Here is a 27978-nt window from a genome sequence, read left to right as displayed (position 1 = left end):
TGCTATAGGACTAAAACCATTCAAAATAACTTTATAAACTCTGTCACATTTCTGCTTTGTACATCAGTTCAACCTTATGCCTCCAGCTTGTTACTGAAAATTCACAATGTTCACTTTTCCTTTCGCCGTTTCCTGAAAGGCAGACACAAAACCAGCCATCAGTGCATTATTTACACAAGTGCAACACAATCTCCCACCCTGAAATTAATTTTTTTCGCTAACAAGATACTTCCAACAGAATGTAAATAAACACCACAGCTTGAGCAGTGTTTCTGAAGTCAGTTTATAAAGGTTAGCTAATTTCTGCAATCCCCAATTGCCAGAGCAAGTAAAGCTTCGCTCACCATCCAACAGGCTAAAAATACAACATTTCAAGTATTAAATCAGAAATTTCTAAAGACAATCCATGTTTTGATAAATAAACACAAGAGAAACAGTATACAGTTCTCAATATACTGTATGAAAAGTGGTGTCCAGTTTCAAACTTTAGCAAGACAAGTGCACAGCCCAAAAATGTGATCAAAGTAACCCTGAAAACTGTAGCAATCCGGGAGTCCCAAACATTTATCTCTTCTGTTCCCCCTCGAATTACTCTGCTGGTCTGAGGCATTTGATTGTTATTTAGATCTATGTCTGTAGGTAATCAAAAAAAAATCCTAAGTTCATTCCCATATGGAAACAATTCAAGAGAAGGTTCTGTAAGTAAGTCCTATTACAGTCTTGTTTCTCTGCACTTTGTTTACAAGGAGATGGAACTTCAGATCTGTTATTCCCATAGTGTCCACAGCTCAGATAAGTTCAGCCCAAGTCATGCTGGCTGTGGCTTGCTCTCAGTTTTCCACTTCACGTATATCTTCACCATCAGTCTTCTTATGTTTCCTCATATGTTTGTATTTTTCCACATATGCCTTCACCAGATTAGCCACCTTCATAGGGTTGATCTCTCCACTTTTGCTGTGACAGATCTGCAGGGGATTAAAGGGCACTCAGTCAATTACAGCAGTTCAGGCAGGCAAGAAGCAAGTGACAGACAGGACCGAAGATGCTGTCCAAGGGAACCAATTCCTGCACAGGCCCTCAAGACTCATAGCAATGTACATAAAGCAGAAAACAAAGATAAGAGCAATATTTTACTTCAAGCATTCCAGAAACAGCCCAGTGCTTTTCTGCTGAGCACCAACTGAATGCAGAGGCATGTCTAAGAGCAGAATTACTCACTCTTACTACAGGCTTTTCTAGTCATCCATCCACTTTTACACAATACATGGTTACCATGGAAGTGCTGATATCCCACATTTCTGATGATTATGAGGAAGTTATGCTCAGATTAAAAGAATCTGGCAGTTCTGAGGAACCATCTTGAGATACAGGAGAAAGAACAGACTCTACAAAGAACTTTATTCATGTTCAGAGGGGAGTTCACAGTGATTTCAGCAGCAATGGTGTTGCTCAGCTCTCCTACAAACAACACCTGAGGTTCATTCGGGTCACACAGAGGATATGAAATTGCAGCCATTATCTCAGGAATTCTGATTTATGATGGAATTTCCCAGTGGTAGCAAGAATGCAGAGCAAGGAGAGAATACAGTCTGCTGAGGTCTCAATTAATTGTCTTGACCACAAGAGCATTACTTTCCCTTGTAAGACAACATTTACCTGCTGATCAGGTCTTTTTTAGCCATGACCTGGTTAGCACTAAGATTTGAAACAAAAGCCAACATCAGGACTGCCAGGCCCTCTTTCAAGGGTCAGGGACAACGAAAATGCTCAAAGAACTAACGCACAAAGTATTTTCTCACTTTATCAGAAATAGCTGACAATTCTGGCTGACGTTCCTAGTGAGAGAGATTGGACCATTCTCACCCAAGGCACGTACCATGTAAGATTTCAGCTCAGGCAGCTGAAGCTTAGCAATGTTCTTGTCCACTGAAAACATGATCTTATAAAAGGAACACACTGACAGCTCTCATCAATGGCACCAATCAGTCCTGCTTAAAGCAACTTCTGCTTCACCACAGGACTGCGGAGTATGAGTCAGGGTCCAAAAATCCACTACTGAGTTATGGTATGTAATTGCCAAAATTGGCAATTGCAATCCAAAGTACTGCCACTCATTTCATGATCTGCCCAGCTCCTCCTCTCCACTCCCTTTCACTGTGCCCTTACCTTCTGCACTGCTTTTCGAAGGATGTTCTTGTATTCCTCCTTTGTAATCTCCCTCTTCTGGTAAAATGGTTTGATGGCAAGTTTCACTTCTTCCACAGCCCTTTCCTGCATGTGAAGCTTCTTCATATACTGCAAAGCAAGGAGTAATTCATCACTTTGGGATGGCGTCTGACTCTATTTTTCTTAGAAATGCTCTAACAATGCAAATTCTCATTTCACAATTTCAACCACCCAAGTAATCACCTCAAAATGCTTTCCTTTACTGTCAATTGCAGTCTTGAAACAAATACCAGTTTGCACTATGAGGAGCCCTTGTTTTATGTAACAGTTACTCTGTGTCTTAAGGACTGTGTTTTAAGCAAGTGACTACAATGTCCATGTACTAATATTGGTCTCCTCCTTCCTTTCCAGCACCTCTGAAGTAAACATGCCTCCATCAAAAGACATCAGATTATAAAAGCAGCAAATCATAACTGTGAATACAAAGGTTCAGATAGCTCTGAATGCAATCAAAAATTGCAGTTGTCTATAAATTAATGACTACAAATGTCATCAAAACAAGTTCATAAAAACTGTTGCTTATAAACGAAGGCTCAGTGGGAAAAGCATATCGCTGTTTTGTGGTAGAAAGTAAAATAATAGGCTAAGAAGTTTTTGTTCTCGTGTTAACATCCACTATGCTTAGAGCAGATGGTCTGCAAAGCAAACCCAAAACTCAGCAGCAAGGGACTGGCACTGCAAAATCTCCAAAGTATTCTACTATCTCTGCATTTTCACTGCTGATAAGCAACAAGATACAGTCCTACCCCACCACAGGACTGCTGTGAGAATTGACACTGCTTTCAAAGCTGGAGGGGAAAGGAGAAAACCAAGTGTTTAGAGAAATTTGGACATTGTGGTTTCTGGAAAGTCCATTACAGTCATGCAAGACAGTTTAAGAACTTTAAGAATGTATTTTAGATGCTATAATCCCTCTATCTGGTTGTGATGAAGCAGTAGAAAGTAGAACTCTCAAATGGAATAGATTTCAGAAGAACTCAAAGAAAGGATTGCCTGATGTTCCTGAGTTAGCATCATCAGGCACGAAAACCAACAGTGACAACAGGGCCAGGAAAATAGTCCAGAAAACTTAAAAATCCCCCAGACTAAAAAGTTCAAATAAACAGTTCATGATTGTTATGCATTTGCTACTTGGTAGCAATTCACTCACTTCCTCGTTTTTTGTTTTATCCACAGGAGGTTTGGGTGCTTGGATCTTTTCTTCTGCATTTCCAACAGAAGCAGCTTGGATTCCTGGCTCGGATGCAGTAGCCAGGCTGCCCGGCTCCGGAGTGAGGCTCTGTCCTGCCACACAGCCAAGTGCTGGAAGACTTCCCTGCATGATAAACTGGACTGTGGGCTGGCTGACCGGGGCGTAGGGGGGAAGGCTGGAGGGCAGAGGTGGCGTCAAAGGGATATTTTGACAGTACACCTGTGAAACAGATACTGTTCTGTAAATGTTCATGCTTATAAAAGAGAACACCAGATCAGGATTTTCAGAGCACCAGGAGCTACCACTAGCCTCTGTTCACCTTTTAACTCATGGACACCACAGAGGGATGACTTGGACCAAGACCACCAAGCCAGTATTTACAGCCTGATTACAATCAAAGAGCAGCTCACAGCTACACAAACAGCACCATCTTTCTGCAAGTTACTGCAGAAGCTGCATGTATAGAGCAGAATTAAAAGAAAATACATTTCTTCAACTGTAAGGATCACCTGAGATATTAAATGATCAGTGGACTGCTGAGGTGTATGGGCTATATGAAATGTACCACACGCAGAGGAAGGCAAACTCTGCCATGAGAGGAGGGTGTTGCATGAGGGCACAGATGAAATGAGATGCCTTCCATGACACTTAGGTGCTGGAATAGGAACCAACCTGAGAGGAATCTACATCAGGAAACATAGGCTCAGGAATCATATAATTGGTTGGAGGAGGCTCATTTAACTGCACCTGATTTAACGTTTGGTTCAAGTCCTCTGCTTTCCAGGCCCCTTCTTTTGCTCGCTGAAGTTTGTAAAATGGCATCCCTACGTTTCCAAAGAGAAGGAAAAGAAAATATTTAAGAACAATATGTCAAAGATTCAAACCCAGTTATATTGTTAAAATAAAAAAGCTCTAACAGCAAAACTCACTGTAAAAGGATTTTGTTTAGCAGTCATCCACATTTTAAAGCTTCTGATGATAGAGAACTTTTCATCTCCTTGAGCAATTTTTTTTACTGGGTTTATATGAGAGGAACCAACAGGAACCGCACAGGCAACTCCGGCAACACAAACAGCACAGGGTCCCAAGCCAAACTGTTTCTAGCAGCTTTGGTATAGCAGCACTCACAGGAGTGAGCTGCAGAGATTTGTCATGCTCCTTGGTTCTGAGAGACATTTATGACTTCTGAAGGCAAAACAACCACTCTAGTTAACTGCAGAAAGGGTGGGACATGGGCTGCCAGTTCAGAGACCAGGCTGTAATGCGCACTTCACCGCCCAACAAGCTGACATAGGCAGCCTGAGCTGTGCTGGCAGTGTGTCCTCTCCGATTCATTAACACAGCTCACCTCATGGTTTCAACAAGCACAGAAGGCCAGCTCTCAGGACTGGAAACTAAAAGATCACCCCAGCCCAGATGACAGAGTTGTTACACTATAACCATAGGCCTTATACAATCTGCTTCAACTGCTCTTTGTTTTCCAAAAGAGACTTACTTGGAGCTTTTCCAGAGGACAGTGTGCTGCCTTCTTCCTCTTGAAGATTCCAGGTAACTCTTTTCACTGGTGCTTTTGATTTCAAGGCTGGACCCTGAGGTACCACTTCCAGTTCAGGCTTAGTGAAATTACTTGTTTTCTCATTTGACACAAGGCACTCCTCTTTAACTTCCCTCACACAATCTGTAATTTTGCTTTTCGACAAGCTTTGAATTGGTGCAGCCTCATTTGGAAGGTGCATGATAACTTCTTTCTTTGGAGGTTGGTCCATCAGAGATGGACATAATGCTGTATTTTCTATTTTAACTGTAATCTCTACGTTTGCATTGCCACAGCTACTAAGCATTGCTTGATCAGTGCTACTCAATAATTCTGTTTCAGCAAAAGAATCCACATTGCCAGTTGGAACACAAATGTTTGTGATCTCTGGCACAGGGAATGCAGTTTCATTGGCCACTTCCTGACAGATGGGCTCCACCTTTATAGTTTCTTGGACCTCTTGCAGCTGAACTGTAGTCTCAGTCTGTATTTCCTCAAGCTGGACTTTTGGTTCAATCGTAATGGAAAGCTCTTCTAGCACTAACTCATCCTTTGGCTCTTGTTTGAGAGAATGGGGTTGCTCCGGACATCGGCTCAAATTTTCAAGGGCAGGCTTTTGATCCTTTTCTGGTGGAGGAGGAAGTGAGGTCTCTTTTGATCTGTGTTTTTTTTCTTTGGAACGTGATCGTGATCGTGGTCTTTTGTCCTTTGATTTGCTGCTTTTGTGCTCCCAAGATCGAGTTGCAGAACGAGACCGAGACCTCCACTTTCTCCTCTCCCGAGATCTGGATCTGGATCTCTTTCTGTCTCTTGACCTCAAGCTACTGTCTTTATCATACCTCTCATAGCTTTTGTCTCTCCTGTGCTTCCGCCTTTTAGTCCTCTCAGTGCTATTTGACCGGGAATGGTCCCTCCGTCTTGATCTTGATCGTGACCGTCTTTTCTTTTTCCTATTTTCATAAAACTCAGAAGTACTTCCAGGACTACCTGATCGTGACCTAGACTTCCTTCTCTCCCTAGACCAAGAAGTTTTTGCCTTTTTATCCTTGGTTTTATCCTTCACTTTCTTTTTTTTAGACCGTTCATGACTGCTAGAACGGTCAGTAGAAGATCTCCTGCTCTTGGATTTCAGTGTGTATGTTTTGTCACGCTCTTCTCCAGCTGACCAAGAGGAAGATCTGGAGCTTCGGTCCCTTGAGTGTGCTCTGTCCCTAGACTCTGAACGCGATCTCTTACGCTCTTTGACGAGTGCTTTTTTCCTTTTCAATTTTTTCTTGCTCCGGGAGCTGGAGTTAGAACAGGATCTGGAACGTGATCGCCTCTCTGTTTGTTCTACCTTTTGGACTTTCTGCTGCCCATCAGTCTTTGAGGGACTATCTGGTTCTAGTTTCACATTAATGTTAGGTCTAATCAATTCTTCAGCATTAAAGAACACATTAGGTCCCTCTTTGTTTTCCTCCTTTACACACTCTGTATTAGAAATTTGCTTAACAGTAGATGAAGTGCAAGGACTGCTTAGGAAATCATCCTCATCCATATTGTCTCGTTCCTCTGTATCAGAGATCTGTTCTACAATCCTGCTTTCTACTGCCACATCATCACGAGACTCTGTGTTACCAGACGGTACATCAGAGTCAGCCTCAGATCCAAATATATTTTCTACCCTGTAAGGGGTGAAACGACGGACAGTTTGAAATGTTTGAACTTTTGGATTGTCAATGGAAATAGTCCTGGTAATATTAGTCAGTGGGATCCCTGAGCCAAGCCTTTCAGGACTGCTGTTTGCTGAACTTGAATCTGATCCTGTTGGCTCAAAGGGATCATATATTTCACTTTTGACCTGCTTTTTCTTAACTGAGAAAAGAGGTGAAGGACTCTCTTTCTGTTGCACATCATCCACAGGACGGAAGGTGTTACAAAATCCTGGGTTAGACAGCCTGCTTGGAGGTCCGGCATTTCCAGGAATATTGATTTTAAAACTCTCGAAAGAGCCTGGGCCTTTGCTCCTGGAAGTGCCCAGTAGTGATGAACTGCTATACACGCCAGTACTGGTAGAAAAAGACACCCCACTTGTACGTGTCTGCTGCTGAGGTTCCTTGGAATTTGACTTCTGACTTTCCACCTTGCTACCCTTTCCCGGCTGATTAGTGCTTTCTTTGCCAGTCAGCTGGGTTATACAGGAGCTGGGGATGTCACAGCTTTGGCTTCCTGTGGGTTCCTGCTCCACCTGCTTGCTGCTGGTTTCTTTTTTAATCTTTGGTATCCTGGGAAGCTCAAAGATGTCAATTCTCTTGGAAGGTGGTTTTAATGGCGGCCTCACACTTACAGCTTTTGGGCCAGAATTCAAGTTACAGTGCAGGGGCTTTGAAGATGAGTCACTGGGTACAAAGCTTTTAGATTTTCCATTAAATCTGGGCATTTCATCTAGCTTGGAGCTATGCCTAATCAAAGTAGCTATGTTCTGAGTCTGAACAGACCTGGGTGCCATTGAATATTCTGATTTTATAGTTGCCTTTTCTGATGCAGTCTGTGCAGGGTTTGCTGCAGACTCAATCCTACTCAGTGAGGGTGAAGGCGATGAAAACAAGCTTGAGGAGAAGGGTCTGGTGTGAGTACTCAACCCCGAGGAAATGGAAGGTCCAGCAATGGAGCTACTTGCCGTGGTCCCTGAGTGCACTGTACTCGGTTGGGTGTTATGCCCTGAACCATCATCCACTCTTGAGTCACTCGCTGATTTTCTATGAAGTGGAACTATGGCACACAAACAGACAATTAAGCTTTTCAGTACATATCTGAACATTTTCTGCCAACATTAAAAGAAATACTGAGCTAATTAGTTAAAGTTCCACTTTGGTTTGCTGACATACCACACAGTAATAAAGCAGTCCAATAGTTCTTTAGGTCACATACTCATGGTTTAGTGCCAGACAACCACATCTTTGAGGTAAATATTAATGTTTAGGAAATAATTTATTCTATTTTGTATTATCATCAGATTAGCTTTTATTATCCTGTAGTTGGGGATTGACAAAAACTGACTATAACAGAGGATGCACAGAGTACTTGTTTTAAAAAGAAAGCTCTAAGTTTCAGTTTGAAGGGATTCTTTTCAAATAATACCATGCCAAAGGAAGACACAGCTGGAGATACTAGCACATATTTAGCATTCTACTTTTGCAAAGAAACTTCTTGCCAAGGTCCTCCATGCTGCTCTTCAAAACTGAAGTACAGATCACAGGCATGGCAGCAATGCATGACACATGCCAGAAAAACTGGGTTCTAAAATAACGCTAGTCTATCCAGTCCTACGTTTTTTATAACAAAGCATGAAACCACAGTGCAGTTCTATGTATTAAAGCAAAAATTCTCCAGTTACATCTCAGCTCTGCAATGAAATAAGAGAAAAATAACATTATTTCAGAGCATCTGTCTTATAAAACAGATTACTGTTGGCAGCTACTTAATATATATTCATATTCATATTCAAATGCTCAGTAAAAGTATCCCCATGTTTGAGGCTATGCAGCAGCCTCTAGGATCGGGGCAGATGTGGATGTAACAAAGAGGCTAACTGCACTATGAAGGGCCAACTCCTTACCTGCCTTCTTTGCTGTCAGTGAACCATCTCTGTTGATGACCACATCTGAACTACTCATCATGAGTAAGCTCTGTCCAGACAGGATACTTCCCAACAGATCAGGCACAGGAGCAGCTTCTGCTTCTTGCTCAGGACTCAGGGCAGGTACACTGCTTCTGCATGTTTCAGAGGGGTTATATTTCCTTTACTCTTACAGCACTTGTTCTATACACACACATTACATTAAAAAGAAACCAAAGTCAAGGGCATAAACAGAGGTCAGCCAGGGAAGTTCACTTGTAGTTTTGGCTTCACTAGAGTCATTCAGTCCCCATTTCTCTCTGACAAACAGAAGGTGAAGCTTTTACTGACTTCACACAGGACTACCACAAAATAGGAAAGCCTGTAATCATACCCAAGGCCTCTTGTTAGCAAATGCTTTTAAGCTTATTTAAGAGTGGTGCTCTCTGTGTTGTGTATCAAGATCAACTTTCCGGTGCATTTAATATACATTTTTGATGGATAAACCATAGTTCATCACTTCAGAGGTATTTCCATCCTAGCTACCTCTCCTGCCCCCACGAAATAACAAATACAAATTTATTCCTCAGGTCTACACTCCTATCTAAAAAATATTACACAGCTTGAACCAGTGTTTAGCACCAGGCAGAATACATAAGGTGCCACAGGTAGGTTGCCTATGAGCATGGCACAGGAGAAATTACACTGAAAAAGAGCAATGCTCCTACACATGGAACAACATTTATGCATTATTCAATCTTATGAAGATGGTTTATGTTCTTGGTTATTGAAATATGAACTGAAAAGGTTTGGATGTTTCTGGTGTTGGTGCTTGACTTCTCTGCTTTTCCTTCTTTGTTTTTGTGTTGATGGGATTTGGGCATTTGTTTCGTTTGAGTTTTCTATAAAGCAAACTTCCAACAGACCCAGCTCTTTGAGGGAGCTACATTTCATTTCTATATGGCAATAAAGCAAGCTTTAGTAACATAACGTACACTAAAACACCTGCCATAACATACAACAGAAAGACAAAATGTGAATGCTACAAGAGCTGGCTGATAAGGCCAGACCAGGAAACTCAGTGCAGTCCAGGCAAATCAAGCCTTAAGGAAAGCTGAATATCAGCTAAAATGTTCTACCTCCTAAGCAATATGCTACTCAAATACCTCAGAGGACATGGAAAGCTTCCTGAAAGGCTTCTTTCAGAATTGAGATGGGAAAGGTAGAGAAATAATCCAAGTTATCATAGAAATATACTACTTTAATCCTGAGAAACCAACCTTCAGCGTAAGTCAGATGCACTGGAGGACAGCCATGTAAATTTCTCACACCTTTAATCACTTAAGCTGAGCATCTTTCATTTCTTTTCAGCTCTCACCCCTGCAGTTGGTACCTGCCCCAGTGATTCTCCCCATTCCTTTTCTTCCTGACATGCTACTGCTCCCTTTGTTTTAACCCCTCAGTCCTGAAAATTCCCTGTGGCTGCCAGCGGGGGGCACCCAGGGCTCCCTGGCCTCGGCAGGCATGTAACACACAGACATGTCAGACAGCAAAGCTACTGTTAAACTACAGGATCAAACCTGAGTTTGATCTCAATTTTCTGAGCTCCAACAAACGGCAGAGGAGCCGAGTGAGGTCAGTCCTCACCTTCTTTGGATGTGCAATTAGATTGCTTGGCCCTCTCAAAGAAGCAAGCACATTTTTTAAAGGTTAATGAGACTGGGATTTAAAACACACCAATCAGGTTACTAAAAAAACACAAAACAGAAAGTGAGAAAAGTCAGATTTTAAATTTCAGTGTAAATCTTAAGGGTATTAAAAAAGAGTGTATGTCCTTCAACACAAAAAAAGAACTTTTGCACAAATTGATGTGGTTATTTTATCTACACTTGTGCAGGCATATGTGTACACACACACACACACACACACACACACACACACACACACACACTCTTTTTGAAAGATACTGAGGGCAAGAAAAGGGTTAAACCAGCGGGATCACCCAGTTTACTCTTTAGTTAGGGTCAGCAGACAACTCAGAAAAATAAAATTAAGTAAAATAACAATGGATTTTTACCTGGGAAGTCCCACAGAAATGGGTCTAGCTACAGGACGGTGAGATCTCAGTGCTGACTGGGAGAGAATTCTCCTTTTGGCACTCACTGGTGAATCTGGATGTGCTGGAACCTCTTCATTACTATGGTAAAACACACATATACACATGAGCCCTGAAATTGTCTGAAATGTTTTTCACATCAAATAAATGAAGTAGGTAATACTACTAGGACAGATACAGTTAGAGAGCATTGTTTTGTTTATTATGGTGCATTGAAAAAATATTTGTGCAATATACTTATTTTCTGTGGGTGTATAAATAGAAGAGCATCATTCAGCCAGCAGAGACTCAAATGTAGATTTTTATTTCTAAAATGTTAAATGAACAATTTCCTTTTATGAAAGGTTCAAAAAGACTTATTCAGTGGAAAATTAAATTTCAACAACAATAATTATAGTATCCCGTCCCCAAAATTCAAAGTTTAAGAGTAACACAAACTATGGCATAGTAAGATTCCTCCTCATTTTAAAGTGTCTAGAAAAGCAAAGATGAAAGGGAAACATGGAAGATTCCACAGGTCCATTTAATTCTATATTAAGTCAGTGTTCATTGTATATTAAATATGGTAGCTGTCTTCATTTATAATAAATAAAGTGATGGATCAGGATCAGACTCGTTCAGATTTTAGCCTTTCAATAACCCCGTAGATCTTATTAAAGGTTTCCACTTGGCTGATTATTTTGGCACTACTCTTTAAAGAAGGCTGATTATTTAAAAGCTCAGACCAGAAGGAAAGAACAGACCAATGTGTTATTATGAGTTGCATATCCAAAGCTGCCTTTAGATGTGAGATCTACACTCTGCATGAAGTCACATGTACAAACAACCCAACACTTGCAAAATTATGAGGTCCCTGATCATAATCCAGTTATCTTACCTTTCATAAGGATCCAACTCGTATGGATCCCCAAACACAGACAGAGAAGCTGCACCAATATCTGCTCTCATCAGACCAAGTGAGGGCTCCAGGGGTCTGTACATGGAAGGAAGAGAAGCCCCACGCACAGGTTTACTGAGACCAAGAGTTCTTGCAATACGGGAGCGAGTAGAAACCTCATTTTTCGCCTGCCCAGATAAAAAGATTGGGTTATTTGTATGTTGGTACATACCTTGGGTTTAACGCCCCAAATTCTGCATAGGCTAAGTAGAGTCATCAGGTTACTGCCATCAGTAGCAGAAGTGGTGTGTATTTATTGTCTATATTTTTTAAAAGCAATGGAATTATGGCCTATATGCCACTTCAAACAGAGACTGCACGTAGCAAATTTAAGTGACAAGATACATTAAGCTTCTAAAAATCTTTAATAACGTCAGTTCAAAATTGTTGGTTCCTTATTAAAGGATGACAGGTCTGTCTGTAGGATGCAAACTCCAGTTAAGGTAGCTGATGACAAAGGTCAAGCTGGTGCAGAGTATTCAGTATAATTCACCAGAGAACATTACCCAGAACTGAAAGGAATTTTGAGAGCCCTTATGGCTGTTTAACTGGGTTTGGAAAAACACAGGCACAAACATCCATAACCTATTAAAAATAGGTGCTGGCAATTTTAACTGAGCTTACATCAGTACCAAGTAAACACTGCAGCTGAATGACAAGGCAGAACACAAAGTCTGCAGGACATGCTCTACAGTCTGATCTGAACGGTTTAAGTAAGAAGATGTGTCAGCAAACCAAGGAGGCCTGCCTGGAAGCTGCGATTCACTTCCATGTGCAGCATCTTCAGGAGCACACTGGAGACACCTTGTACATACTCCCACCAGGCGGAAAGGTGCCTGCTACAACTGTAAGACGGTGTTTCTTCCAACTGCATCCCATGTTACAGTGCTTTTACAGAGGGCTGAAAAACGGCAGATACTGACTGGCAGAAACTCACATGGGATCTTACTCTTGTCTTTTTCCCCCTTCTCTTCTTTGTCAGACGCTTGTGTCTCTTCAGCTGTGTCCCTGAACTCTTCTTTCCAGCAGATTTTGTCTGAGTTCTTTTTTTGCCTCTCACTTTCTTCCGCCTACCTAAAGGGACAAAAACCAAGATCTGGCAAAGTGCTAGCACTCCATTTTACCCCGTGCTCCCCTTTTCATCCCCCAATGACAAACAGAGCAGCGCAAAAATAATTACAGTGTGCCACCACCAGCTGAGCAGAAAAAGTGACATCATTAGGATTTATTTAAAAACAAACTTCAAGACACTTCTGGGCAGGGGTGGTACAGGGGAAAAAAAAAAAGCATGTGGGGTACTTCCCTAGCTGTGCAGGTGTGGCAGCATACAGCTGATGTACAGTATGTACGATTCAGGCTCTCCTAAGATGCCTGATGTCCTTACCTGTTTTTCTTTTCTGCCTAGTAGGAGCCCGTGGTGTAAGAGGACGCTGGTAGATGGCTGTGTTTAGGCCTGCTACAACTGCCTCAATTGTTTCATCCAGAAGAGATGACATGAGGTACCTTGGCACGTGCTGGTGGAGGGGGGGGGATTAAAAGTTATATGTTTCAGGTATCCAAAGACAAGCAACAAGTTTCCTGTAAAAGCATTTGATGGAAACACAATTTGAGATTTGAACTGAGGAAAGACCCCATATCACCAAGCTGACAGTTAAACAATTATGCCCCTTTTCTTATCTACTGACTGACATATTAGGGACCTTGCTCTTCAGACTCCTTCAGAATTACATGTCATGGCTAGTCTAACTCTTTAAATGAGAACAATCCCTGAGACTGGTATTTCTCAATGAAAGAGTTCACTTAAGAACTTTCCCAGAATCACCTACCTGACCTCTGCCTCCTCACACAAAGTGTGAGGAGCAAAGACTGAAAAGCCAACAAAGTAAGTACAGGTTCCCTGTCTTAAACATCTCCTTTTTTAGGTCAGACTGACCTGTGAAACATGTCCAGTGGCAGCATTTCAAACACACACTTTAGGGAACTCACTGTGAGTCACCTTGCCAAAGCATCATTGCAGTGTCGTTAGTAGCAGGGGCCTCTCCAACAACTTTCAAATTCCTCTTCTTCTCTATACTCAAGGATGCATATTCCCAGCTTTCTCACCATGCTTTGAGGACAAAAGCTTACACACCCTCAACCGGTGGAATTAAGCTTCACTGAACTCAAGGTATGAGCCAAAATAAGACGCACTTTTATTCAGAGACAAAGGCAATAAGTAACACTGCCTTTTGAGTTTGCAATCATCCCTGCACATTGAGAAGAGGAGCTAGAAACAGCTTCTTAAGTACTGTGTTCCCAGAATTACACTACTATGCAATGGTAAAGTCCCCAAGCACCACTTCTCTCACCGGCAGGAGATGGCTGTACACTATTTCTAAAATAACAGTGAGGGAAAGAAAGAAAAGTACCAGCAGTTACCTTGCACATCTTTCACTTCAAGCAATACTCTTCTCCTACTATCTTTTTTCAACATATAGCCCTGACTGCTCAGATATAATTGCTTAACAACAATGCACCACATGATTCCTCAACATTTTCTATTTTATTGATTCTTCCAAAGCTAAAATCAAAAGGCTTGGGTTTGAAAACACTGGAGTTTGGCAGTCAAATAAGATCACGTCCATTATGGAGGACATAATGAACTCAATGATAGCTAATGCACTCTGCGAAGTCCTTAAACCCAGGGAAAAACATGCTAAAATGGCAAGCTTAATCTTTGTTCATGTCAGCTATTTCAAACTGTACATAATACTGTAAGGGAAGGAGCTTGGGTATTTGGGATACTTTCTTGCATAGATTGTCTGGTACTGTTAATGTGGCTGGACTCACACTGCTACATCACTGAGGACACGAGCATCTGTTTGTTCCCTTCAAAAAGGGGCTGATTTTCACAAACACAGAAACCTTAAAAATACTGAATTTTTCTCTTCATTTGGGCTGAAGGTGATCAACAGGTTCTACTGCTATGGGAAAGCAGACAGGACGAACAAGAAAATACATAACTGTCAAATACACATGCTAAAGAAACAGACATGGCACACAAACTGTGTATAAATAGCCATTGGGAATGAAAATACAATTTTGCTCACACCAGAGGTGGCAAATATGCAGATTAAGAGAGGAAGCTACTGCAGCATTTCAAAATAGATTCTTGGTCATGCACTACACTCTATTTGCACATGTTCTACATCTCAGTTTAAAAGAACTCTATTGTGTTATGGACAGTCAACATAGACAGCTGAGCTAGTTAGGTGGGGTTTATCTCAGCTCTTCCACAAGGTTCTTCCAGAAGCGCACTAGCAAATACCCCCAGCTACCTGAATTCGCTGTGCTGTTGTTATCCGGTTCCTGTTCACTGTCGCCCGCACACGTTCGCTCTGCCGCGTCCTTGCTATGGCTCGGGTTCGGACATGAGGGCGCAGCCTACTGGTGGTGGGGACAACATCGGCCACGAGGGCAGCCACCTCCTCCTCACTGACATGATCTGTATCTTGAAAGAAAAGATGCTGAGGTCACTTGTCTTTCCACAGGTGAAGGCATTTAAAGAATTTCAGGAAAAAAAACCAAACAACAGTATTCTCTTTCTTAAACAAATCACCTCCAAAGGAAGACACTGCCCTCTCAAAAGGAAATGAGCACAGACACAACTGCTTCAGACTGTTAAACAGTGAGACACCTTTCTAGGTAACAAAAATTGCTGCTACCTTGGCAATCTGGTCAGTATACTGATAAACTCTTTCCAACATAATATCACGCAGTTGCACTAAGGTGCTGGGCTTGCTTCAAAAAGGTTACTTACAAGAAGCAGCTCCATACTGTAAATGCAGATGAAAATCTTCATAAACAAGATCCTCTCATCGCTCATCGTTCACGTAAACTCTTAAGGTTCAAGTGAGAACCCTTATCATCAAAACAATTGTTTAAAACAGATAAAACCAGGACATTAAATATCTCTTCAAAACAGCACATGCTTCACATTACCTAACTCAGGAGAAAAATATTTGAGTGGATACCACAAAACCCTTACCTGCAGCAGCACTGGCACCCATAGGGGCACAGGCTGGACAGAACCATTCATCTACAGGGACTTCACTGAGAGGAGGATTTAGGCATTCCATGTGATACCTTAAAAAAAAATCAAACCATGTACTTCTTAACAAGAGAAGAGAACCTTTTACCTCTATCCACATGCTATATAGGGCAGACTCTTTTTTTTTTTAAGCTTGGAACTATAGTATTCTACCAGCCTCCAGAGAAAAGATGCTGATAGTTATGTATGTGTCTTCAGTTCTAGATGGTATTTTAATCACTTTGGGCTCAAAAAAAGCTTAGAAAAGTGAGTGTTTCTCCCTCACTGTGTGGTGAATCACTCACCATTTGAACCCAAGCTGCAAGAAATGTGCAGAGCCAAAACTGATGGTAGGAAGAGAAGCACTGAGGTGCTAGAGAGACAGGCAATCAGAAAACATCATCAGTTTCCTGTAAACCAACATAGTGTTCATGTTACTGGCACAGACATTTTATCTTGCATGACAAGGCACAGGTCAAGTGCAATGCCTTGCTATGCTGAATAACTGCATCCCACAAGTACCTGGCATGATTAAGACAAGTGGTGATTAGGATTTCTGTGTAACTGCACAGGTTAGGTCACAGAGTGTTGGTCAGTCACTGGCTCCATAAAGCTGCTTGTAGGACCGAAGACAGCACAATGACTTCCAGGCACCATCCAACTGGGAACTGTCCATACCAAACCTCAAAGGGGAGGAAGAGAGCATGATGCTCCCCTAGATAGGCCTCTGAAATGTTCCGTACCAAGAGGCAGCCAGATTGAACACCAACCACTTAGAGAGAAACTACCCAGGAAAGCTTTTCAACATTACTCAACTTGGGTTCTGTGATGTGTTCAATCCAGCAATTTAATGTCAGAGAAAGCAACATGTGTCAATAGCACAGAATTTTCGAAGCAACTCATGTCCACTAAAAAGAATGAAAACAGATTTTCCAAGTAAAAGAGATCCTTTCCATGAAAACTAATGCTTAGACCGAGTTCCCTAGGCAAGAAACACAGGGAAACCACAGCTTTCAAGTAAGTTTTGGCTTCAAATGAGCAATTTTATTACCAACTTTGTTCTTTTTCTATAAGAGAAAACACTACTGTTATTTCTGACATAGTATAGTGTTTAACTCTGAAATAAGTAAAGAAAAAAGAGGGAAGCTCTCCATTTCACCTTCTCTTAGCAAAGTTCACTGCCTGTAACTCAGTGCCTGGCCACACAGGAAGGAAAGGGAAGAAACAACTATCTAACCCTCTAATCTCAGTTTACAGCAATGCAAAAGAAGCAATGAGACTATAGTTGCTAATCTACCTTCTTTCCCTGACTTCAACTTCAGACCGTGTATTTCAAACCTGTTCCCAACTACGTTGTGATAAGTTCAATTTGCAACTATAGTGTTAAAATTGCCAATATTATGTTTATACTAATATATATATTAATTGTCAATAGAAAAAGGAATACCATGTTCTCCTTGCATGAAACAGTATACATTTGTTTCATTATGAGATTTTACACTTTCAGAGATTTAAGAAGATGAAGTTGAAAAATGCTGCTTGCAAAAAAACCCATTACTTTAAAATTAGACTAGTAAACTATATTCCTTCTCTGGGAAAGGAGAGCTTATTCTCTAACTGCCAGCTACTTAGTGTTCTTGATTTTGTCTCCTTTCCAGAAGGTGAATCAGTGTATATGGATGAACACAAACGCCTTCATCAGTTGAAGGTATGGTCACCTGTTTCAATGATCTGCTGCACTGACGTGTGCAAGACTCTCCACACATGGCCAGAAAAGGATCCACCACATCCTGGGGATGGATGTCTGCACTATAAGCACATGGATACACAGCTGGCCACATAATGAGTCTGAAGAGAGTAGCAAGGGGCAGCCTACAGACCAGACTGTGTCTGTGGACCAAGCACTGACCAGCTGTGCAGGTGCTCCATTCACTTCAGCCCTTCTTACCCTGCATCACAGCCATCACAGAGCAGCAGGCGATCCTCACGGTCACTTCTGCCACACACCTCACAGAAGGTTGGATCATCCTCTCCATCACCACCCTGAGTTTTCGTGTTCTCAACAGGAATCTAAACAAAAGAGGGATTCACATTTTATGCAGAACATGACACTTTTTAAAATCCATCGTCACACTAACAGTACCTGCAGCAAAATCTAAAAGTGAAGGAACCAAAAAAGCTGTTAAAACCAGAACCCTCATTTAGTTCACTCAACACATCTAAGACATGCTCAAATGCCTGAGAACACCTACTTGTCTACTGTCAGACACCGACAACTACAGAAAGCTGCACTTTAAGAACAGGCAAAACAATCCATGAATAACACCAAAAGTAGTCAAACAGACAAAAATATGACAAAAACAAGCCAAAAGAAGAGAGTAAACTTCACTACCCCCCATATTACTTAAATGTTAAATTTACACTTCTGTTAAAATGCAAACAATAATAAACCATTAGTTTCTGAAAACAGAGCATCAAACTCGTAAATGTCACCTGAAAACCAACATCCTTCTGATAACCATAAAGAGCAATGACAGCTCTTCAATATTCTTTTGTGAGCAACTACCAGTGCACACAACCAGTGCCTTTCAGATCTCTCCTATTGCCTTGTGTCTCTCTCTAACCTGTGCCTTTAGGAGCTCTACAATCACCTTGCACCTCCCTCCCCTTACAAACCCTACTGCTACACAGCATTGCTGGTAGCAAGACATAGAGAAGAGATCATGTATAATAACCCAGATCACTCCTATTCATACTGTAATGGCAGCTGCAGTACACAGGGCACTTCCCACATGTGGACAAGGCTTACCCGTGCAGAACAGTCTTCAGTCAAATGTCCATTATGCAAAAGAGGTAGCTATGAAAAACACCCTTTCTGCCATCAGAAATGATGCCACAACACAATATTGCAGAAAACATGGTTAAGGGGGGAGAAGAATTGTCACAGTTCATTAAAAGGCAAACTCAAAATAGAAATTATTCACCCAGATACCAAGTATCAGATAAACATGCTAGAAGTGTAAACCTCTGAATAACTACTTTGTGGTCATTGGCTTTGTTGTTTGCAGAAAGCTCACCTTTTTTAAGATTTTGCCACCAAAATGTGCTCGAATGCTAATGTACTTAAAGAGGATTCGATCCACTGGACAGGAGTTTGCATTCTAGTTAAAAAAAAAAAAGAATTCCCAATACAGTTAATAAGTGCATCTCTTTATTCAATTTCTAAAAAGGAAATCTTCAATTATTAATGCAATAAGCATTAAATTAATGTAGTAGTCATTTTAACAGCTACTGATCTTGACATTTTAAGTACTTAAATCTGACTTATCTGGTTTACAGACTGTTACATCAGAGAAAACACACATTTTTAGAGAAGCATTTATTATACCAAAGCAATGTAATTATTATTCAAATGCCTAAGCAGGAACATCAAAGTTCTTCCAAACATTGGCTTGAAACAGCCTTTGTGTTTTAAGGCATTTTCTTCCTTTTGGACAAATGAGCAATAGAAATGGCTTACAAATATATTTCAGTAAGAGTGGGGCTTTTTTTTTCTTTAAATTTAATTACCACTGCTGCTGCACACACAGTTAAGTTTTCATGTGATTCTCTCCCTGGATTAGGACTATGGGAACTACACAACTGGCAAGGAACTCTGACTGATAACTGAGTTCAGAACAAGTTGTTGACTGTCCACATTCTTTTACATGTTTTTTATGTCTGGATGTTCAATGTTGCAACAGATCACCATCCAATGGTCACAATACTCAAGGAGAGATAAAGACAGATATACAGAAAAATATATAAAAGCATAGAGAAAATCAGTATTACTGGTGTCTTGACTTGAAAAAGCAGAAGCATTGTAGATGCCTAGAAACACACTTGCTTATGACAATACAGCTTTCAGAAAAGAGAACAGATCAGAATGGGTACAAGAAAAACAGATCCACACTTCAAACACGAATCCTGACAAATAGAGCAAGTCTGTTTAAAAAAGCTTAAGAAAGCAAATAGGAATATTACAGTTTTTTGCTCTCATTACAGCAGAACAGCATAATCAGAACGGGGACAGCAGAGCACACCAGAGGACCAAGGACATCACAGATGAAACAACTCACCTTAGACCACTCCACGATGCAGTCCAAGCAGAAGTAATGGGAACAGTTCTCAGGAGTCCCCACAGCCTGATCCCTAAATGTGTTGAGGCAAATGGGGCAGTTTTCACTGTCCTCATCAGAGGAGATGCTCGCTGCATTTAAGTGTGGCTCTAATTTCAAAGAATCAGTCATTCCCTCCACAGCAGCCTCGGGCTCTTCCTCCTCTTCCTCTTCTTCATCATCATCTTCACAATCTTAAGAAGTAAGAAATAAAGAACAACTTGCATGTGCTGCAAGGTTTCAGCAATGAGGGTAGAGGGAGTGGGCAGAATGGGATACCAGTTCACAAAAAATTCCAAGTAAGTTTATTTTATGAGGCTGCAAGGGCAAAGCACAGCCTTCCCAGTTTAAGGCAATCATTCTGCTGTTTTATTTCTTCCTAAATCCCTTCACTAAAAAGCAACGGATTACTCTGGTGAAAATTAATGCCTGATAATGTGAGCAGTCTTTCAAGAGATTAAAAGGAGAGACAGAAGAAAAACAACAGATTACCAAAACACCAAGACAGTAAGCTATGTCAGACTACCACTGAGCAATGAAGTTCAAACAAAGCTATAATAAAGTTATAATGTACCCAACTTTTGTTTTTTTAATAGACACTTTAGAGGACCAGCAGCAATACACTGATCTGTGCAACAACAAATTCAAGATTTCACCAGGAAATCATGATTTTGAGAGATACGGGATCGAAGTGCCTTGAAGATTCCTTAAAGAAGCTTGGTTCTGAATAAATTAAACACTCAGCACACATCGTTGAAGGGTATTTTTATTTTTAGTAAAAACCACAAAGACATGTTAAATCTTTCCCTAAAACCTTTGAATTAAGTTGATATTTTCAAGGAACAGCAAAAAGTTACCTAAAAAACATACTCAGTTTTACTCACTTTGGGGGGTGGGGGGAGGAGGAAGGGAAGTGGCTGTTGTTGGGTTGCTGATTTTTTTTTTAAATGCTTTTCTCTTTTGTGTTTCCTACTGAATTCTTCTGTCTGGTCATACTTGGAAAAATGGATTAATAAAGCTTGCTGGCACCTGGTATCAATTTTTTCATCTGTGTTCAAATCAGTGTAAACAGTAACTTGGAAAACTGTGCTCTTTACTTTTTAGTAAGCTTTAAGGTCTGATAAAAACCCCTCCATTTTTGTCTATCCTAATGTTAACTTGAGTGCAGCAGTCTCAGAAATACACATATCTACTAAGTACGTTTTCAGTAAAATTAACAAATCTAAGTAACATCCACACTCCTTTTTCAAAGAAAAAATAGTCAAGTCTTCTTTCCCCCTCCCTAAGTACAGGAGCAATAGCAATTTATTTCCAGAACTCCCCATCACAATTCACTTTAGAGGCCCATGCCAAAGCAAACTAATAAACATGCTTTCAGAAGTGAAAAAAATAGCACAAGCCATTGCTGCAGTTTTGACTTTTTTTCCTGTTCATGCTGGGGCAGAGTTCACTCCTGATGATTGCAACTACACCACTTTGGTTAGTGGGTAGTCTTCAAACATACAAATGCTTTAAAAGCTTAGAATATTGGGGAATATTGGTTGTTTGTTTATTAATGTAGGCTGGTCTGACACAGCTGCATCCCATGCAGCCTGATAAGCTGCATTGTGGATTTACATTTCACTGTTCATCTCTGGAGGAAAAGCTTCCATCTCACTCTTCCTCAGTTATGAAAAAAATGCCTCTTAATGCACATTAACAGACCTACCTTCTAATTCTTCATCTTCACTTTCTTCCTTGTCCTCCTCACCTCCCTCTTCCTCAGTATCTTCCTCTTCACTCCTGGTATCATCTTCTGAATCACAGCTATGTCCACCATTGCTTTCTTAAAAAGAAAAGAGAAGAAGAGAGGAAACACCTATTTGATGCAGGCAGACAAGGAGGCAGAAGAGTGAAGGATGCACCAGAACTCTTGCTCCGGACATTATGCACAAAGTGAACCCCCAGAGGGGTACCAAAGCTGCCCATTTTGAGAGACTCAAGGGATGCATTCCAGCAGCCTGATACACACCCGTAATGAAGAGAACCAAAGCAAAAAAATTCTCAGGGAAAAAAGAGAAAAATGGTCACAAATATAACTTTACCACCCTTTTGAGGGTAAATCAGTAGGTTCTCCAACCTAGAAGCAGAAGCACTCACATGCAGAGAGGCTGCACTTACCTGTTTCACTGAGGAGTGCAAGACACTGCCTTTTGCCCTTTCCTAGAGCAGCATTCTTGTTTATCAGTTCATCCTGGCTGTCTTCATCCATGGCAGGACATTGGAAATCCGCTCCCTGCAAGAAGGCAGACTTCATTGAGGCAGCACACCACCTACACAAGCAGGGCAGGCATCAGTCCAGCAAAGAGCATCCGACACATCTGCGGAGACACGAATGTAGAAGGGGCATTGCCCTCCCTGCACCGTGGATTAGTTTTCCCAGTTTCAGTTCAGAGGTGGCTACAGGTAAGCAGCTATTGTTATATGGGGTTTCACAGCCCTGCTGAGCTAGATGAAAGCAGCTGCTTGTGAAAATCAGCTTAGGTGAAAGATTCAGCTTTATCCTGGCCTCCTGGATGACAGGAAAGGTATTACCAGAATTCCCCATTGAAAATGGCAATAGAAAACCCACAGACTACAAAACCATCAAGTGTACTAGAAATTAAATGCAAAACTGAAAGGCACCAGAGGCCCCTTGAACTAGGCCTAACAGGATGACCGCGTGTGTTTCAGTCAAAATACTCTATCTTGCCCAACTGAAAAGAAGTAAGATCATGTAGTTTAGGTACCCTTAAAAAAAAAAAGCCTTTGCACAGGTCTGTCATGACATAGAGAAGTCTCAGACCTCCCAACCATTATTCCATGGAAAGGATGAGGCTTGATTTGGGGCATAGTAACATAATCACATTAATTGCTGTGCATCAGCACAGACTGGCAGTAAAACTGACAGATACTGGGAGATGTCACATGATCCAAATTCATGATGACAATGAAATTAGAGCTTTTAACATATAATATTATAAAGCATTAAGACAGACAGACTCCTGGCAAGCCTCTACAAGTAAGTCATGGAAATAAGTAATTAATTGACACTTAAAGCTAGATATCATATCTCAATATGAAAAAAATGGATTCTTCTGTAAGTCTGACAAAGTTTCAATCAAATGCTCTTCTCCCACTCTCCCTGCTCCCCATTACAGATCTTGCATATTAAGAGATTCTTGGAACAAAACATTATGTTTTATTCAAGTGCTCCATGATTTGTATCTTCACTTGCACACTCCCTTTTTGAGCCACGTGGCACAGCTCTGCACTGAGGAGCCTCAAAAATGCAGGTTTTGCTAAACCAGACTAAATTACAAATGGAGTCTTCAATGCTCAGGGAAAAAAAAATAAATAGAAAAAAGATCGAGTTTCAACACAACCAAGATCTTTTAAAGATTCCTTCTAACTTCAGTAAGAATCTTGCATAAACAGAGGTTTAAACTTCTAGCTAAATCTGTGGCTGTGAACAAAAGTATTTTAAAAACTGTTTAAAAACAATATATATTAGCTGAAAACATGCAGACTCATCAAAAGCCAGTCCCTCCACGATGCAACTAAAAAACCAGAAAGAAACACCAGGAATTTTTCAGCAGTGTGCATGAATTATTCAAACTGAAAGTCAATTATATAATATCCTCCCAAAGGCTCAGTTAGCTACAGCAGTGCAAAATTTGTGGTGCCGTGACAGCCAAGATACACAGGGGCGAGGACTGGCAGCACCAGCCCCACAGCAGAGCAGTGGCAGCACGTGTTCTGTTCCGCACGTTTAGAACCTCTGCCTGTATCGCTTCTCCACCCGCAGATTGCGGGAATAGGGCGGGTTCCTGCTGACCTGTCACTGCCACATCCAGCCAACCACACCACTCCTGAGCCACTGAGGACTAGGAATGCCAACCAAAGCCAGGGCAGGAGTAAAACTGGACAAGCCTCCACTTTACTACGACCATAACCTTCACTGCCCTGCTCTCCAGTTTTCCTTAAAGTCAAGCAGTAAGCACCGGGAGGAAAAGATCTTTATATTTTTAAAAGTGACTCCTACAAGTCACAGTTCTGACCAACACATACTTAGCTACATTTCCAAACAGCATTTCTTCACTGTACTGGAATAATACAACTACCCATGTTATTTTTGCTTTGCTACCCCACAGAAAGATATCCTTTAAGCACAGAGGCAAACACATCAGCACTTGTGACTCGACAATCTGAACTGACGTATTTATGTTGCAAACGCAAGCCCGTACTTTGCTTGGAGGCAAAACTCCAAGTTAAGGAAAATCTGGTATTACAGCAAACAATCAAGTCTTCAAATCCTGTCACTAAAAAAAGTCTGTTTTGTGGGTAGTTGGAAATAAACAAGGAGAAACTAAGCAAGATGAAGTGAATTTGAGATTTTAAGCATATCACAAATATTACTTTACAAACAACCTTTTCCCAAGTAGGCAGCTGCTTGTAAGAAAAAAAGTGGGAAACCAAAGCTGACTGTACACCTGACATGAGAGCTTCTTCTCCTGTGCTTTAAGAACAACAAGAAGCATTTCCAAGTTGTTTCTTATTCTTATGGGAGACATTCAAACAAACTAGCACTGTGAAAGACAAAAGCATGATACAGTTCAGAGAGCTCATCCACCTGTACAAAAGCCCAGTTTTTTCCAGCACTTACCACATCAGAATTTTTCTAACCCATGCCCCATACCCACACCCCTACCTAGAACTGGCAAATATAAAATAGAGGGGAAGCATTTTTATTAGTATGGAAACCAAGAAGTTTGGTTAAGGAACAGATCATAGTCATTCTTTCAAGGCAAACCTTAACTATGCCCCCCTGTAACACAAAAGCCTGGACTTCTGAAGAGCAACTGGTTATGCCTGAAGGCCACTTGACTCAGGCAGCTACAGCTGCTTTTAGTCTTGGGTGAGCCAAGGCCCTGCTCTCACTGCTGCACCCAATCCCTCACTGCTTGGTCACCTGTGAAATCCCAGGGCGTGCTGCATTCTACAAACAGCCCTTCAGCTGGAAAGAGCTCTCACATGCACCCATCCTCTCTTCTGCACCCCCTTTTTGAAGTCTACTCAAAGGTATTTAGGATGGAACCCAGAACACAGATGCAGGGTAACCTGGCCGGAGATCCCTTGTCTTTGGACTCAATACCAGTAACATTTATAGCAAACTCCACCTCAGTTCCTTGGGCAGGTGCATCACCCCTTTGCACAGCACACCAAGTATCGGGATTACAGCTTGTACACCAGGTTGGCTAAAGAGAGACACAAGTCCTCCTTCTTAACACCCCCTTTGCAAGTTCTCATTTAGAAGAACCTCACCATTCCTTAATAAACTACTGAGCCACAGAGGCAATGAATGCATGGCAGGTATTCAATCACTTTACCTGCACCAGTACTTTCCCCAGCCCTACATTTCCTTCACCAACACACAAACTCACGAGGAACAAGTCAGGTTTGCTCCAAGTGCTGTGTCCCTACCACAGCACAGACTCTGCTGCTGTACCACAAGCTGTAAGCCTGGCTTTGCTGTTAAGACAGATTACATTTTACACAGAGATGCCTTAAGTAATTTTAATTGTACAATTAAATAGCAATTACAAATACTTTCATCAAGCTGTATTAGCAACAGGGCTTTCTGTTGGCTTTAAAAATAGAGAAGATCCAGAACAAGTGTTTATCAAACAAGCACTCAGTAATCATTTGGTTTTTTGAACTAAAATCCTTATGCATTACCACAGATCAGTAATTTAATATACTTTGGGTATGTTCCAGCTAAGAGCAGGTTTCCAACCACCAAGATGAGCCACAGTCTGCAAAAGTCCCTCAAGCTCCATCTCCTCTGACACGAAGGTGACAGAGCTGCCTCCAACACAAGCAGCTCTTCCAGTGACAGGCGCCTTCTCTTCTGTACCAACTGATTTCCTCTGCCACCAACTTCTCACACTAGTTTCTTGTTTTTTCAGAAACAGAGGAGCTACTAGACAAGGCATTTACTTTAATCTGCTCGGATAACATTCAGGATTATACACAAAGAAAAGCTTCTCACAGGATTTTCTCACAGGGCAGCTTTAAATGCTGATCTAATTTCACGGGCCATTACTGAGCCACCATGTTCCAAAGATCACTTATAACTAAATTTAAGTCCACTAAATATTCAAACAAGAGCTTTCAGTTCTCTTTGGCACATCAGCTTTATTTGTTGGTTTTTTGGTGGGTTTTGGTTGTGGTTTTTGTTGGTTGGTTTTGCTTTATTTCCCCAAATCAAGCAAATAATTTGGTCCTCTCTGGAGAGAGAATGTCACATATTTGGCTTTGTTTCCAATTTATATGCTACCTTCAAGGAAAAGAAAACAAGAATTGTAAAAATCATTATTGTACCCAGTTGGAAGCATCTGGGTATGGTGTGAGTACTATCTGCCACCACCACATTCCAAAGGTAAATTAAGACAACTTGGCAGGGAAATTATTCCGATTACCAAGAGACTCCTACAGCCTAGAGCTGTGCACTGCCAGTCCAGCATTCACACAGAACTTTTAAAAAGTGCTCTAAATCTAAATTTAGATCCCTGTTTAAATTACAAAAAAATAAAATTAACTCTTAAATACCACTACCAGAACTGTCCACGCAACGATTCAAACAAAGCACCCAAGAATCTAACAGATAAGGCACAGAAAATTAATCCTGGGGTAAGGAAGTGCTTATCTGTCACCCCTTTGAGCCCTGCCCTAAATTTAGCCACTCTGAATTCCAGCACAAAAACTGTCCACCAGAGCTTCCCCAGGAACTCTTCGGGGAGTTTGTAATGCAAACAACACAACACACAGGCTTTGCAAAAGCACTTCTGAAGTGCAGCATCTTACCCAGAGGAGCAGCCAGGCATTTTGTATCTCTGTATTCAAAGCAGCAGCCAAGCTCTATGAAATTCCCAGACTGCAACTCCCTGCAGCCACTGGTTCTGCTTCCAGCTGTGAATTAAACACTCTTCAACTTCACACATCCTCCTCCTCTTTCTCAACAGGCTTCTTTTCTTAGGAAGAGTCACCCTTATTGGTGAATTCCTTTTCAGCATCATCTTTCACACCAATCTCATCTGTAACTACAGCTTCCCCTACTGTTTATGAGTATGGCTGCGGGAAACAGAAAACCAAAACAACAAACCCAAACTAAACCCAAACAAAAAAAACCCCCAAACAAACAAACAGAAAGCTCACACATTTTTATTACTTATTTTGCGTAGTGATAACAAACAAGACCTACAAGAAAGGAACTAACACAGCAGACACCCGTGCAACACATGAACAACCTGCAGGAAAACCAGCAAACGAAACTACAAAAATCACACACACCCCGCTGCCACCGAGTGTGGGGTGGACAAGGGGAGGAGGCACCAGTGACATAACTTTGAAACCTCTCACCAAGCACAAATCCCTCGGGGCAAAGTTTGTAAGTCTAAGCACGATCTCTCGACCTTGTGATGAGCTAATATTCGACTAAAAAAAAATCTTGCACGCCAAAGCCTATTTCTACTTGCCGGCCGAGCGGCCCGCGGGCTGACAGTGCTGCTAACTGCTCCAAACAGCGGGAATGGGTGCGAAGGGGAGGGGAGCAAGGGGGAGGGTGCGGACACGACACGCCGGAAACGTCTGAGGTTCTGTTTACTACCCCTGATCAAACACATATTTGCATATTCCCCCGGTCTCAGACGCACCGAGGCAGCCGGATCGCTGCCGGCCCGAGGTGCCCCCGGGTCCGCCCGGCCCCTCCGCGACCCGCGGGACTACCGGGAGCGCCCGGCAACGGCCCGACCCGGGGCTGCCCCCACGCCGCGGCGTCTCCCGCCCGAAAACAACCCAATAAACATTTCGTTGTCGCTGTTGTTTATCGGAGAGACACCGAACGAGCGATCCCGAGCGTGGCGGGGCAGGTCCCCCCCAGAGCAGGGGAGGGGCCGCTCCGCCAAACTCCCGCGGCCCGACCCCCGCCGCCGCCACGCACAGGCCCCGGCAGGCGCCCCGGCGGCCCGCGGGTACCCACCGAGGAGCAGCCCCGGCGCTCACATTGCCCGCAGGAGCAGCTCCGGCTCGGTCACATCCCGGGACCCGCGGCCGCCGCTGCCCCGGAAGC

At 41.9% G+C, this 27978-nt stretch overlaps 1 protein-coding gene across 4 annotated transcripts; it reads right to left on the bottom strand.

Annotated features, from left to right (window-relative positions):
• Positions 1–3: 3 nt before the first annotated feature.
• PHRF1 (PHD and ring finger domains 1) lies at positions 4–27978 on the bottom strand. 4 transcript variants are annotated; one of them, XM_071558733.1, is made up of 18 exons: positions 27912–27978; positions 21990–22104; positions 21538–21654; positions 19791–20023; positions 18750–18833; positions 17621–17742; positions 15631–15728; positions 14921–15093; positions 12988–13117; positions 12541–12677; positions 11544–11731; positions 10628–10747; positions 8551–8705; positions 4914–7703; positions 4166–4242; positions 3377–3637; positions 2167–2295; positions 4–965 (listed from the first exon to the last, which is right to left on the bottom strand). In XM_071558733.1, exons 2-18 carry the CDS (start codon positions 22078–22080, stop codon positions 831–833), a joined length of 5040 nt encoding a protein of 1679 aa, XP_071414834.1. In that variant the 5' UTR covers positions 22081–22104; positions 27912–27978; the 3' UTR covers positions 4–830. The 4 variants fall into 4 exon arrangements, with proteins under 4 accessions (XP_071414834.1, XP_071414830.1, XP_071414832.1 ...); XM_071558729.1 differs by having other exon boundaries at positions 21990–22189; positions 27889–27977; XM_071558731.1 differs by having other exon boundaries at positions 21990–22141; positions 27889–27977.

The sequence above is a fragment of the Pithys albifrons genome, chromosome 6 (assembly GCF_047495875.1).
Source record: "Pithys albifrons albifrons isolate INPA30051 chromosome 6, PitAlb_v1, whole genome shotgun sequence".
Taxonomy (NCBI): domain Eukaryota; kingdom Metazoa; phylum Chordata; class Aves; order Passeriformes; family Thamnophilidae; genus Pithys; species Pithys albifrons.
This window is presented reverse-complemented; position numbering and strand designations above follow the sequence as displayed.

What these genes read in the sequence shown, in the direction of transcription:
- PHRF1 (XM_071558729.1), bottom strand. Translation starts at nt 22,125, where the DNA reads ATGAAGTCTGCCTTCTTGCAGGGAGCGGATTTCCAATGTCCTGCCATG. An exon ending in CAACAGCACAGCGAATTCAG is followed by an intron (nt 13,118 to 14,920) that starts GTAGCTGGGGGT and finishes CCCCTCCACCAG; the next exon opens with CACGTGCCAAGGTACCTCAT. An exon ending in ATAAAACAAAAAACGAGGAA is followed by an intron (nt 2,296 to 3,376) that starts GTGAGTGAATTG and finishes CTTGCTTTGCAG; the next exon opens with TATATGAAGAAGCTTCACAT.